The sequence below is a fragment of the Polyodon spathula genome, unplaced genomic scaffold (genome assembly GCF_017654505.1).
Source record: "Polyodon spathula isolate WHYD16114869_AA unplaced genomic scaffold, ASM1765450v1 scaffolds_973, whole genome shotgun sequence".
Classification (NCBI taxonomy): Eukaryota; Metazoa; Chordata; class Actinopteri; order Acipenseriformes; family Polyodontidae; genus Polyodon; species Polyodon spathula.
In genome coordinates, this window is record NW_024472460.1 from 1 (window position 1) to 12,232 (window position 12,232).

At 34.9% G+C, this 12,232-nt stretch overlaps 2 protein-coding genes across 4 annotated transcripts; both read right to left on the minus strand.

The window, feature by feature from the left end:
• Nucleotides 1–3,104: 3,104 nt before the first annotated feature.
• Nucleotides 3,105–6,424, minus strand: LOC121309198 (putative potassium channel regulatory protein). The gene is made up of 2 exons (XM_041242110.1): nucleotides 5,408–6,424; nucleotides 3,105–4,907 (listed from the first exon to the last, which is right to left on the minus strand). Exons 1-2 carry the CDS (start codon nucleotides 5,983–5,985, stop codon nucleotides 4,661–4,663), a joined length of 825 nt encoding a protein of 274 aa, XP_041098044.1. The 5' UTR covers nucleotides 5,986–6,424; the 3' UTR covers nucleotides 3,105–4,660.
• A 614-nt stretch (nucleotides 6,425–7,038) lies between these two features.
• Nucleotides 7,039–11,060, minus strand: LOC121309199 (tripartite motif-containing 13-like). Of its 3 annotated transcripts, XM_041242111.1 has the most exons (4): nucleotides 10,361–11,060; nucleotides 9,832–9,952; nucleotides 9,219–9,274; nucleotides 7,039–9,078 (listed from the first exon to the last, which is right to left on the minus strand). In XM_041242111.1, exons 2-4 carry the CDS (start codon nucleotides 9,896–9,898, stop codon nucleotides 7,870–7,872), a joined length of 1,332 nt encoding a protein of 443 aa, XP_041098045.1. In that variant the 5' UTR covers nucleotides 9,899–9,952; nucleotides 10,361–11,060; the 3' UTR covers nucleotides 7,039–7,869. The 3 variants fall into 3 exon arrangements, with proteins under 3 accessions (XP_041098045.1, XP_041098046.1, XP_041098047.1); XM_041242112.1 differs by lacking the exons at nucleotides 9,832–9,952; nucleotides 10,361–11,060 and adding an exon at nucleotides 9,439–9,584; XM_041242113.1 differs by lacking the exons at nucleotides 9,832–9,952; nucleotides 10,361–11,060 and having other exon boundaries at nucleotides 9,166–9,584.
• Nucleotides 11,061–12,232: the final 1,172 nt, after the last annotated feature.

Consider the following 12,232-nt stretch of genomic DNA (forward strand, 5'->3'; position numbering starts at 1 on the left):
TCTGTTAGTAAATGAGAAATTTTTAATGGTAATTTCAGTGTTTCAAAATTGTAGTTACACAAAAATGTTTTATATAAATATATATATATATATATATATATATATATATATATATTATAGTGTTGCATATAATCCATGATATATACACACACACACACACACACACACACACGTATATATAATTTTCCTTGTGTGTAAATATTCTGTTTATTTGTTTAAAATATATTGTTTGTTTTTCATTATTATACGTTATGTGAGGTAAGCACATGATATTATTTGCTGAAAATGATTAATGAGAATTTGCATGACAGTTTATCAAATGGCTGTTGAAAAAAATGTGTGACAGCAAGAAGTAAGCCGTCCAGATTAGGATGCATACCACCCAAGCTGTAAAATAGTGATTTCTACCTGAAGTTACAGGTGCTGCATCAGCTTTCCAATCATGGTCCAACTTGCAAGGGAAATATTATGTACAGTGATCAACTTTTGGTTTTATGTCCGATCATATTTTCTGTTATGAGGAAGGTAATAAACGAGAACCAAAATGGTGAGTTTACTTTCATTGCACAATGGCCCTTTAACATTATTTCATTTGATGTGTTTGTTCAATTTCAATTGGACACTTTATATGTTGAACTTATAAAGGAATAAAACATCAGTAAGTCCATTACTTTTATGAAAAATGTGTCTCTGTGACTTTATTTATTGCAAAGAAAAGGCAATGGCAGAGATTGCAAAAACAAAATGCCATGTCTGCTTTATGTGCTATTTTAGCCTGAAATGTCCAAGATTATAAATATATATATAAACAATGTGTGTATATATACCTACTGTATGGCATTCTCTTGTGTAGTTAATTCAGTGTGGTAAAGTAAGGCCTTCACAACCTGTTACTTCTGGATTTAAAAAAAAAAAAAAAAAAAAAAAAAAAAAAAATGTATATACAGTTCTGCAAATATTGGAATGCCTGATTTTTGAACACATCTCTGAACATAAACATTCGTCTGAGTACAACTCATAAACTGCTTCATAGAGTGAATGAATAAATAAGGAAGATTTTACTACACAAAGTCACTTAAAGTTGGGATTATTTTAATACTCTTCAGAAGCGGTCAATTGTGGACATTCTTGCTAGATCTCGAGTGCTTGAGCTACAGATATTTACATTCTGGTGTCAAAGCCATAGATGCAGAATACATGTCAACTTAATCCGGTAGCCAGCATTGTTCTAATAATTGACTTAATAGTTTAAAAAATAAATAAATAACAAAAGAACACCGTTGTACATAGTTTGCAGTTCTTCCAGGTTTATGGGCATTTACAAATTCCTAATGTCACTTAAAACATGTGTAATGATTCATTGACAGACTATCTGGGCTCTTTCGGGGGCATTTATTATATAAATAATATATCTATGCATTAAGTTAAATCCTAATTCTGGGTTTTGCAAAATAATGATTTAAATTTTAAATAAACATTTAACTGAAATATTATAGCTCACATTAATCATGCTGCTTCAGAAATGGGCTGTGAGAGAGCAGGCAACTGACAGACATGTAATCCTCTGCATTTATTTTTCATCAAGAATACCTTGCCCACAGGAATTATGGGTTCAGAAGAAAGGTATATTCTAACCCATCTGATTTCCAAGCAACTAAGTTCTAAATTTAAGATTTCAGAATTTAATAGGCCTACTTCTTAGTGCTTGCATTGTTAATGGCTGTGACAGTTATCCTTTCAGGAAAGGGGAAAAAACAAGTTGCAAAACATGTTTAGGCTTCCTGCAATGTTTTCACTGCCCTTGCAAGCTTTGGTGAGAATACCATATACAGGTGAAAAATTGTTTGCAATGTTGTATCAGAGGCAAATTAACTATTTGTAAGGCTCTATGGCAGTGAGAAATTTGACACGCTAGACAGACAGCTCATCTTTTAGAAATAATGTGTGCCTGAATGATGTAACACTTCCAGGCCCACTGGACTTTTGCAGAAGAGTAACCAATGGTATCCTTACCCCAGTACTAATGACAAAGTTACCTATGCCACTGGGTGTTGAACAACATTCATTTTGTGGCTGTAAGAAAGGACAATGTCTGCAATTGCAGATGTGCAAAAAACAATGTCCCATGTTCACTGCAGAACCTGGAAAATGTGCCAGAACAACAGACCTGGAGGAAGATCGAGTTCATGGCAGATGATCTGTACAGTAGTTAAACAATTTTAACAAAATGTCCTTTTCTTTTACTTTACATAAACAAGTTATTTCCTTATGTTCAGTGATACTTAAGAAGCCAATATATTCAGATTATTGTTAACAAAACTAAGAAAAAACAAAGCAAAAAAAGCAAAAAAAAAAAAAAAAAAACCCTGCCTAAGTTGAAAATACTGGGCCTCAACGTGGCTCAAGAGTGAACACCCATGGTGGTGGCCAACTGCAGGTTTTTTTTTTTTTTTTTTAACAATTACAGATAAATAATGGTGATGGTCTCTTTAGGTACAGCAATGACTTTAAGTAATTTTTGTGAATTTTAAACAGTAAGGAGCATATACTTCTGAGTTTTATCTTAATATTGGGTAGAATTAATATACATGATTTTTTTTTCACTGGAAAGGCTAAACTTTGCTGCTTCTTTTAGTACATTTTACAAGAGTAGATTTTGAGCAAATCATCAGTTTTGCTTCTTAATACCTAGATTTCATGAAACAAAGCTCAAAATTTGTGGTACTTTTCGGACCCATTCATCCCAGACTTGCCCTGCATGGTTCCCAGACTAACTGGAAGTCTGATGCAAGCAGTAGGGACTTGCAAGCCAGATAGTCAAATATCGCATAGACGAGGTGCTCCAGGACACAAGCAGTATTCTAGTTATCTATTAGGGGTATGCAGGAAGTATTCTCTGTCCTGCTAGGGATGCTCATCCTGATAACTGGCATGATATACAGCACTGAAGACATACATCTGTCACACTTTGTTTTACAAAGAACCCAATTTTGTGGAGAAACTGGTTGTTTAAGTAAATATATATATATATTATAATACTATATATATATATATATTATATCTATATAATTATATATATATATATATGCACACACACACACACACTTAATATTTAAGACAGATGTTTTCAGCATTGTTTTTGTTACACCAATATTGGTAATATAAACATTTTGTATCCAAAAACCCAGAAATGGGTTGATGTGCATGTTTGTTTTGATTTCCGCCATGTCGCTTTTATTTATATATGCTGGATGTCTGGTACACAGGTGGGAACATACTATACCTTTACATAAGTATGTACATATTACGTAGTACTGTAAATGGGTCATATGTGCTATTAAAAATATGTTTGCGTTGTTGGCTGGTGTTACTTTATTGTGAAATAACTACTAAACCCAGCAATTTAACTGGATAACTAGAATGACAAGTGCGTGTGCATAACGTCACTTCTGGCTCAGGTTTATTAATATTAGCCACCTGTAAATAACCATGACGCTGCTATTTGAATATTCCATACATGTACAGATTTCTCACCTGCTTATATATAATCCAACTCTATATGTTCTGTGGCGTTTACATGCAATTTATCCAAAAGTTACGAGAGTTAAGAGGAATTGTACTATTACCCAGTGTTTTAAAATCTCTTATTTTTGCGCCAGAGATACTGAACAACGAGGCCCAGTACGTATTAGAGAAACTTACGTGGCGCACCAGATTATTTGAACTGTCATGCGATTGTTCGGTTAAAAAACAGAATGGTTGTCTAATTAGTATGGCTATAAAATATACCGACATTTTATTTATATTATTTTTAAATAAAGGTGTACTTAAAAAAAAAAAAAAAAAAAAAAAAAAAAAAAAAGCAAACCTTTCCTTTTGAGCATTTTGTCTGGATTCAATTGATGGTTCTGTGATGGCCTCCCCCTAGTGGATGGTGAATGTATGACTGGATTGCCAACGAAAGTGTTTTTTTTTCAGGAACATAAAATCACTAGTAAAGTTGCCAAGCAAACCCTGTGGTTCAAAGACTTCTTTTGACAAGTTAACATTTTATTTTTGCAGTTATTTTTATTCATACATCATTAAGTGTTTCAGACATACAAAATATATATTTTTAAAGAGTCAGTCTTATAAATGTGCAATAGATGGATAGATACGAAAAGAACAGTTAAGTACAGCAATTAGGGTTAACTGATGGAGTGGAAGTTAAAGGTTAAAAGGACACTTTACTGCAATAGGTGTGTTTTTCTAGAGTAAACACGTATTTTTATTTTTATTTTTTTTTAAGTAACTTGATCAAAACATAAACTGTGCTTGACATTACTTAGGCCAGCATGCTGTTTTCTCAGTGGCCTTTAGAAGGATGGCTTAATTGTTTTCGGTGTTTCCCTGTACATTTATAATTATAAATCACAAGATTGAATGTTCAGGTGTTGACCATAAATAAAATATAACGTTACATAGACAACATAATGGACCCTTATTTATGTACAATTGCAGAAACTGCATTTTGGCTGTTTTTGAGGGTACCAATGTGTCGCTACCTTCAGGGTAAAATTACCACAAATAAAGTGTTTTTTAAACTTTCAACAAATATTTCATCAAGTGTTTAACTGCTATCCCCTTTTCCTTGTTTTACATGCAACTGATTGTGTTGTCTTCATTTTCTTTGAGTTTTGCCGTGTTTTGTTTGATGATTAGCGTGTTCTGTTCTGAGCCCATCGTTAAAGGTCAGGATCTGTGGCCTTTTGATTCTTTCAAATGTGTAACACTCCACCTTTTCTTCTGAAGAAACCGTTCGTGTGCCTATGAGACGGAATCCTTCCTTTAGTAGTATATCTACTAGCAAGCCCAGTACATTGGTGCCATTAATGAGTTTCCTGTCGTCTGGTTGAATCGTTACATACCTGAAACACAATAGGTAGTGTTAGTACACTACCTTTAAATTACAATAAGCTTTGCACATAGAAAATAAATTGGGAGGAAGGTTCTCTTGCCTCTCTGTGCACAAGACCAGGATCAGGTCGTTGTTATATATATTTAACTTTTTTTTTTTTACACACCAACACACCGGTATATATGTGTATGCGTGTACATAATCTCCTAACTTCAGGTAATTGTTTCAAAGTGCTTCGCGATTGTGGATTGCACAAATGCAAACATTCTAATTGTTCTCAGTGTGACAGCATTTTTTTCATACACCTGTGGAGAGCAATAACTACATTGAGCTTTGTGGATGTAAGAATATACTGTATATGCAACATTGTACTTTAAACCTGCGTTATAACCGCTGATGGTGAGTGTATTGCAGTCGCTGTTATACTATTGCACATACTTGTATCAAATGCTTGCTAGATTTTTTTTTTTTTTTTTTTTTATTGATTACTGTAGCCTATTACATAATTACCGGGCAGCAAACTCTTCTCCAGCCGAGTAGTTTGTGCCACAGTGGAACACAAGGTCGTGATGTGAAGGTCTCTGCAGTGGAACGGGAGCCATTGGTTTTTGAGGTTGGTTTGCATAATTCCAGTTCGTCGATACCTGTTCTGCAAACACGCATATCCTCGCAGCTAGCATCTCGATGGTACTGCTGTATGAACAGAAGATTCTGAAGAACGAGTGAGTGTCTTGAAGGGAAAATCGAACCTCCAGGATCTCCAGTCTTTGTCGAATACTGTCTTTGCTTAGGTAATCCACCAGTACACGTATTTCATAGAACTCAGCTTCACGTGTCAAACCTTCGTAATCAAAGAAATCAGGAGGCAGGAAGACTTGGCGAGTCCTTAGGTAGTCCAGGATATACTTAAATAAACTCCCATCTCTATCCACGAAAAATTGACCATTCACTACTCTAAATTCTGGGTCACTTCCGTCTAACATGCGTGCTAGTTTAGAGTCGGAAAATCTTCTCAGTGTTGACACTAAGGTTGTAAATTTCTGCCCCCCAACATTTAGTGTGACAACGTCTTTATTACCGGTAGTCATTTTTATTGAAGTAAGCTTCAGAAAGACCCCAGACCCCAAAATCCTCCTCTAGTGTTAAAGAGTCATAAACAGCAGACGAAACCGTAGTGTACAATCAGTAGTGTTAGACTTCAGTTTGCTGCTTATTTCCTGGCAACGAAATGCAAACAAACTGTCTAGTTACGTTGCTATGAATTGCCTTTGATACAACTTGAAAGGGTTTCCAAAAACATTAACGTTGATTCTCTCAGATTGGTTTATGGTGAATTTACATGAACCTATTTCATCCGTAATAAATACATGACAATGTAAAAAACAGCGTTAATAACTCGACTGACCTAGAACCTGTTATTTGAATTTTTAGGCACTGCCGATAAATCTACCTGAGCGGTCATAAATTCTTAAGTAATAATACGCATATAAGTATAATAGGGTCTCGCACAGAGTTATAAATAATGTATGTGTTACAGTAACAATGTATGAATTGTTTATATATATATATATATATATATATATATATATATATATATATATATGGTTTTTTTTGGTATTTAAAAGACCAGATAATGACGACATTAATTTCATGTCTGTGTACTTTGTGTACTTTACGGTTTTGATTGTACAGGGCAATTTAATACGCATCCACACACCGATATTCAATCATTACATTACTTTTTGTTTAATGTAATATAAGTGTATCTCTTTATCCATTGCAGATGTTTATTTTTATTGGATTTTTAAAAAGAAAATCCAGTAAATACTAAACTGCAGCTTACCAATTACACATTTTGCTATTTGAAAAATATATTTTGCGCGCTGTTGAGTTCCATGTTGTTGAATTTTATATTACAGATTATTCCTCTGAAACTAACCGACGAAGCATTTTTTGCAAATGACCAATGCATAAAACCACAAACTGGGCATGTCTTTGTAAACTGTAGCATGTTGAACCCTATAAATTTAGGCAATATTGTGAATACGGATACGGTATATATATATATCTATATATATATTATATATAATATATATATATTATCGGATAAATATATATATATAAAATACGTACATTTTACAGCCTTTAGTGAGGAATGTGTCCGAGTTGCTAGATTGAATGATTCTGAAGAAAAACACTTGCAATATGGTATTTTGCTAAATGTTAAAAGATCCACACGTTTCACCAGTAAAATGTAAATAAACACTGCTAGGTGTTTGTGTTAATAGAAAGGACGCCATATTTGAGTAATGTAAATAAACAGAACTATCAACATTCTTAAGAAATACTGCAAAAAACTACAGACTGGTCATTACTTCATATATGGATTTAATATCAACAACAAAACATAATATTCTCTTTAAACCAATCGCCGATTAACCTATTACAAATGCGAGAATCCTTTTTGCATACATCAATGCTGTGCTGAATGGAAATGAAGGAAGCAAAAACACTTGAAATAAAACAAGTTGTGTATATTGATTCGCAATAATTTAGCTTAGGTGAAAAAAGGAAAAAAGGCTGATAAATGTACAAGGGCCTCGACTATCAATATTAAATGAAGGTAAATAAACTCCTAGTGCTTAGACACGAGGCAAACCTGAATGAAATTAATTAAAACACGTTTTTCACCCTATAATTATACAGGTTCCTGAAATAGATACATTATTTTAATTTGATTTGAATAGACATGTGTTAACATCCCATCATGTTAAAAAAAAAAAAAAAAAAAATCAAATACTACTGCAGAAGGAAACCAACTTACATTATATTATCACGCTAAACAAACCCAGTATACATTTATCTATGATAACAAATCGTATCTGGTATTTTATTAAAAGGTATTCTTAATTGTCATTTTAATATTAATGTATAAACTGTAACAGTGCGTGTGTAGAAACGAACATTCCTATCTATAATAACTTGTAACTGCAAACAAATTCTGCAGTATAATTAAGCAGAAGTAGTGTATGTTTCTGACAGATGTCACAGAGAAACAAACACAGGTTTACAACCTCGCCCCAGCATGTCACAGCATAGTCTGAGGATTCCAATGAAGCAGGTAAACATGAACTACCAACCGTTGACATTTGGTTTAATAGAAATGAGAGACTTAGTGAATCCTGAATATACAATGCTAATGCTAAGAGGCACATGGAAGCTGTAACCAGGAGAGCTCGTGAGGTCTTTGGTTTTAAAAAGGGAGATGTGCATTTTTCGTGGGGGGTAACAATCTTATCGACATCCTTTAGTTTTACAGAGTCCCACTTCTTTGTATCAAAGTTTTGCACTATGGGATTGACATCCATACATGGGCGAGAAGGCAGGGGAGTCTCCCGAATGATTCTCAATTTCTCCCGAAATTCTTGCATCTGCTGCAGAAACAGGAGCGGATCAGACACGTCCTTTAAAGTCTCGGCGATGCTCAACGCCCTTTTCTGTTCTTCAAGGACCACGCTCAGTTTGTTTATTTCGGGATCGTAGGTCTGCAGTACCACTAGCTTCAAGGTTTCAAAATCGGATAGTATTTCGTTCTTCTTTTGTTCCAGCGTGTGGATTAATTTATCCAAGTATTCTGTTACCCTTTCCCCATCCTTAGATACCAGCTGCAATGCCTTTCTCTTGCTGTTCTCCAATGTATCCAAGCATGACCGCACATCCGCGTTGCGCCAGTTCTCAAATCCCAGAAAAAGTTCCTCGAAAGCCGCCTTCTCTTGCTGATATGCGTTTTCCATCGCACAAAACATATGTCCCTTGTGATCCCCCATTGTAGCGCAAAACCCACAAATTAGTTTCAGATCCGAGGAACAGAAGATATTCAGTGGCTGTCCGCTGTGTGTTCTACAACTGGGCATTTTTGGTGCGAGTTTGATCTTGTTGTACTTTTCCACAATGCCACTCAATGAATAATTGATCTGTAAGCTGTTTATTCCTGTAGTCGTTGTTTCCTTACGACAGGTGGGGCATTTAAACGGTGGTCTCCAGCTCCTGTTGCTGCTTCCTTCAAGAATACCTTCCAGACATTTCTTGCAAAAACTGTGGGAACAAGGTAGTACCCGTGGGTCCTCAAATAAACAGCAGCAAACAGGACAAGTAAGGTCTTCTTCTAGGAGTTCCATAGTCTGTAAAACATAAAACGAATTACTTTAAAAAGGAATACATTTTTAAAAAGAGTAATAAAATGGCATATAGCAACGTCTTTTAAATACCGCCTGTCTAAACAGGTGCGTCACAACAGTTTCAGCTTGCACAGCCCCTGTACCATTGCTGTTCCCACTTCCTGTCTCTTGGAGTGCTCTTCGTCATTGTGTGATGAATCTGTGAAAATGAATTTTAAAATACATGTTTGTCACGCTTGTCAATACCACTGACATTACAATATCACAATTAGTCCTAAACCAGCTACCATTTCGGGTTAAAAAAACAAATAAACCCAGAATTAAATAAAATACAACATCTCTAGCACTATCTGTGATCTAGACCTTGTCTTGCAGAGTAAGCAAACGGAGAACAGAAAACAGACAAGCAATCCTGCGTCTCCGTCAACGCCACATCACACAGGGTAGGCCTAATTCATGCAATATTCGTGTATACATGAATTCACCCGCTATGCTTAAATCTTTCCTTTATTTATACCTAGTCGTGTGATTCAACATGTGTTTCTCAATTGCTCGTGTTTGATGGAACGCTGAAGCGCCATAATGACGTGATCCACCAGATAATGGGCTTTTTGCAGCATGTTTAAAATCATCTCCCCAAGTGGCGCACGGTACTTAATCATGGTGTATAAAACACACGTAGAACACGTCGCAATGTATTTCGAAACGACAATGACTGCTGTGTGTCCGTAGAAAACAACATTATGTATTACTCACCAGCTGCTTGCAACGCAGTGATGGCGCTTGTTGCTGTGCAGATTTCTCCCTCTGGGCGAGTGAACATTTAACCATGCACGTTCTGTTGACCAATAAAATGTGACGCACTGAGCTTGTATTCCTACATTTTGATAAAAAAAAAAAAAAAAAAAAAAAAAAAAAAAAAAAAAAAAAAGCGAAAGTGTGTTTTAACAAAAGAAAAAGTGGCACCTCAACTATTTGACATTTTATAGGGATCATATAAAGGTATTTGTTAACATATAAACATATATGAGCATAATATATACGGTAAAACAAAACACAGAGGTTCTGTCTGTGATACAAGTTGATATGCACCCGAGAGGTCACCGGGCAGTCCGGCGACTCTGACCTTCACTGCGGTGGAAATCCGTTTGTATTTTACACAGTGCCCAATACTGGATTTTGTTATAATAGTATTACATTATAATTTATTTAAAGTATGGATGTGGTGTAATTTCCATCTGATGCAAACGATCTGATAAAATACATTTCATATGGCTGTATTTACCTTTTTCCTATATGCCAGCAAACCAAGTGCAGCTAATGTTGATTTAACACGAGGGTTTCAACCGGGGGTACGCCTTCCCCTGAGGGTGCTATGGGTCATATCTGGTACGCAGGACGACTCAGAAATGCAAAAATAAAAATGAAAGTAAAAGAAAATAGTGATCTCCTGAATTTTTTAAGGTATTTTATATAATCGCTAAACAATCTTCATTAATTTAATTAATTTCAAAATTATCATCCACCTGTACGCATGCGTAATTTCGATTGCGCGTATTGCCACTCAGATGTTGCTATACCTGGCCAAGTAGGTGTTTGGCAAGTCTGGCTGCATGTTAGTTACAGCATAGCGGCTGTTGGAATTTGTTCATTTGGAATATGCAACAGCCACTGGAAGTTATAGTCCCGTTGGATAATTTTTATGTTGGCTTTAATAATAGTTTTATCTTGAGGTTAATGTTTTTGATATTGTAAACATTTTAAATGGCACACAGGATTATGCAGAGATGGGAAGTAAATGGTAATGTGATATACATGTACAGCGCAGAGTATTCTGGATTATTTATAATAACTTTGCCAAATAGAAAGCGACTACGTTGTGTTTCTGAGGCGATTGTAATGAAAAGTTTTTAAGAATTACTGTTTAGTATTCTGTCTTAAATCAGTAGTGTGTCAGTCCCAAACTCTTGTGACCGAGACTACATATTAAAATAAACGGGGGGATTAATTCGGTAATCAGATTATTCTACCTTTTATTGAGCGAACTTTGTGAAAGAGTACTTGAACTGAAACCTCAAGGCACAAGGGGTACAGTTTTAAATAAAAGTTGCAAACCACAGATCTAGCATATAAACAATATCGAACAGATACATTTCCATGTGAGACTATATAAAACACAGATTATTATTCATTTGAAGATTTTAAAGACTATTTTAAAATGTTTGTATTATTATTTATTTATTTATTATTAGCCGCCCTTATCCACGATTTCAGAATAAACCAGAAATGAATACAACACAGTGCAAATTGGGAGATAACGTATAATACATTAAAATGTGGAATAATAGTGAGGTAACTAGAAAGCATACGCGGTCATACTATATTTACCATAGTTTAACACTACCGCAGTATATACAGTATTGTGGATTTACCTAATTCTGTGCATTTAGCTTTTTAACACTACACGGTTTTAATAAGTATCGATAAAACGCTTAAGATGGTTTATATAGAAATGAAGGTCACATTTTCTGGGCGTATGGAAAACCCTGTTTAATAACGCGTTTATATGAAGACGTGGTTTTTCTATATTAGCATTACTAACTTACATTTTTCACTCACAAAACATTTACAAATCACGTTATAAATTACTAAATGAAAAACAATAAATAAACACACAAAGAAGTAAATCAATTACTGCGTTTTATAAACACCCATGTGGCGTAGGCCCAAATAGCAAAGTAAAACTGAACCCGTGTGGAGTGAAGGTGTCGACTGATCAAATGAGTTAGTTCTCAAGTCGTTTACAAATTAGCAAAATACCTTGTCAAAAAAAAAAAATACTAGGAATAGCCAGTCCAAAGTAAGACTGGGATCCAACGGGAGCGGTGTCAAGAGTATAGTACATCACTATCACATTTCCTTGTTTACACAGCCAACTATATACACGGATGATCAGATTGGAAAGTTTTACCACATCAATGATAAGATGTGTTCTAATCACCCTAGCTCTATATGATATCTGATACTGCACCATTTTCGTCAAACCTACATTAACTTAAATGCACAGCCATATGTTAATACACGACATGGCATTTATAAGCTTCTCATAGGACAAATTAATTTGACAAATATTACAAACTACAGGGGATAATTGTAC

Bases quoted from the DNA above. Each gene is read 5' to 3' on its own strand.
- LOC121309198 (XM_041242110.1), bottom strand. From the start codon at position 5,985: ATGACTACCGGTAATAAAGACGTTGTCACACTAAATGTTGGGGGGCAG. The intron at 4,908-5,407 runs GTAATTATGTAA...ATTGTGTTTCAG, and splicing joins GGAGAAGAGTTTGCTGCCCG to GTATGTAACGATTCAACCAG.
- LOC121309199 (XM_041242111.1), bottom strand. From the start codon at position 9,898: ATGTTCACTCGCCCAGAGGGAGAAATCTGCACAGCAACAAGCGCCATC. The intron at 9,275-9,831 runs GTGAGTAATACA...TCATTTTCACAG, and splicing joins CACTGCGTTGCAAGCAGCTG to ATTCATCACACAATGACGAA. The intron at 9,079-9,218 runs GTACAGGGGCTG...TATGTTTTACAG, and splicing joins AGGAAGTGGGAACAGCAATG to ACTATGGAACTCCTAGAAGA.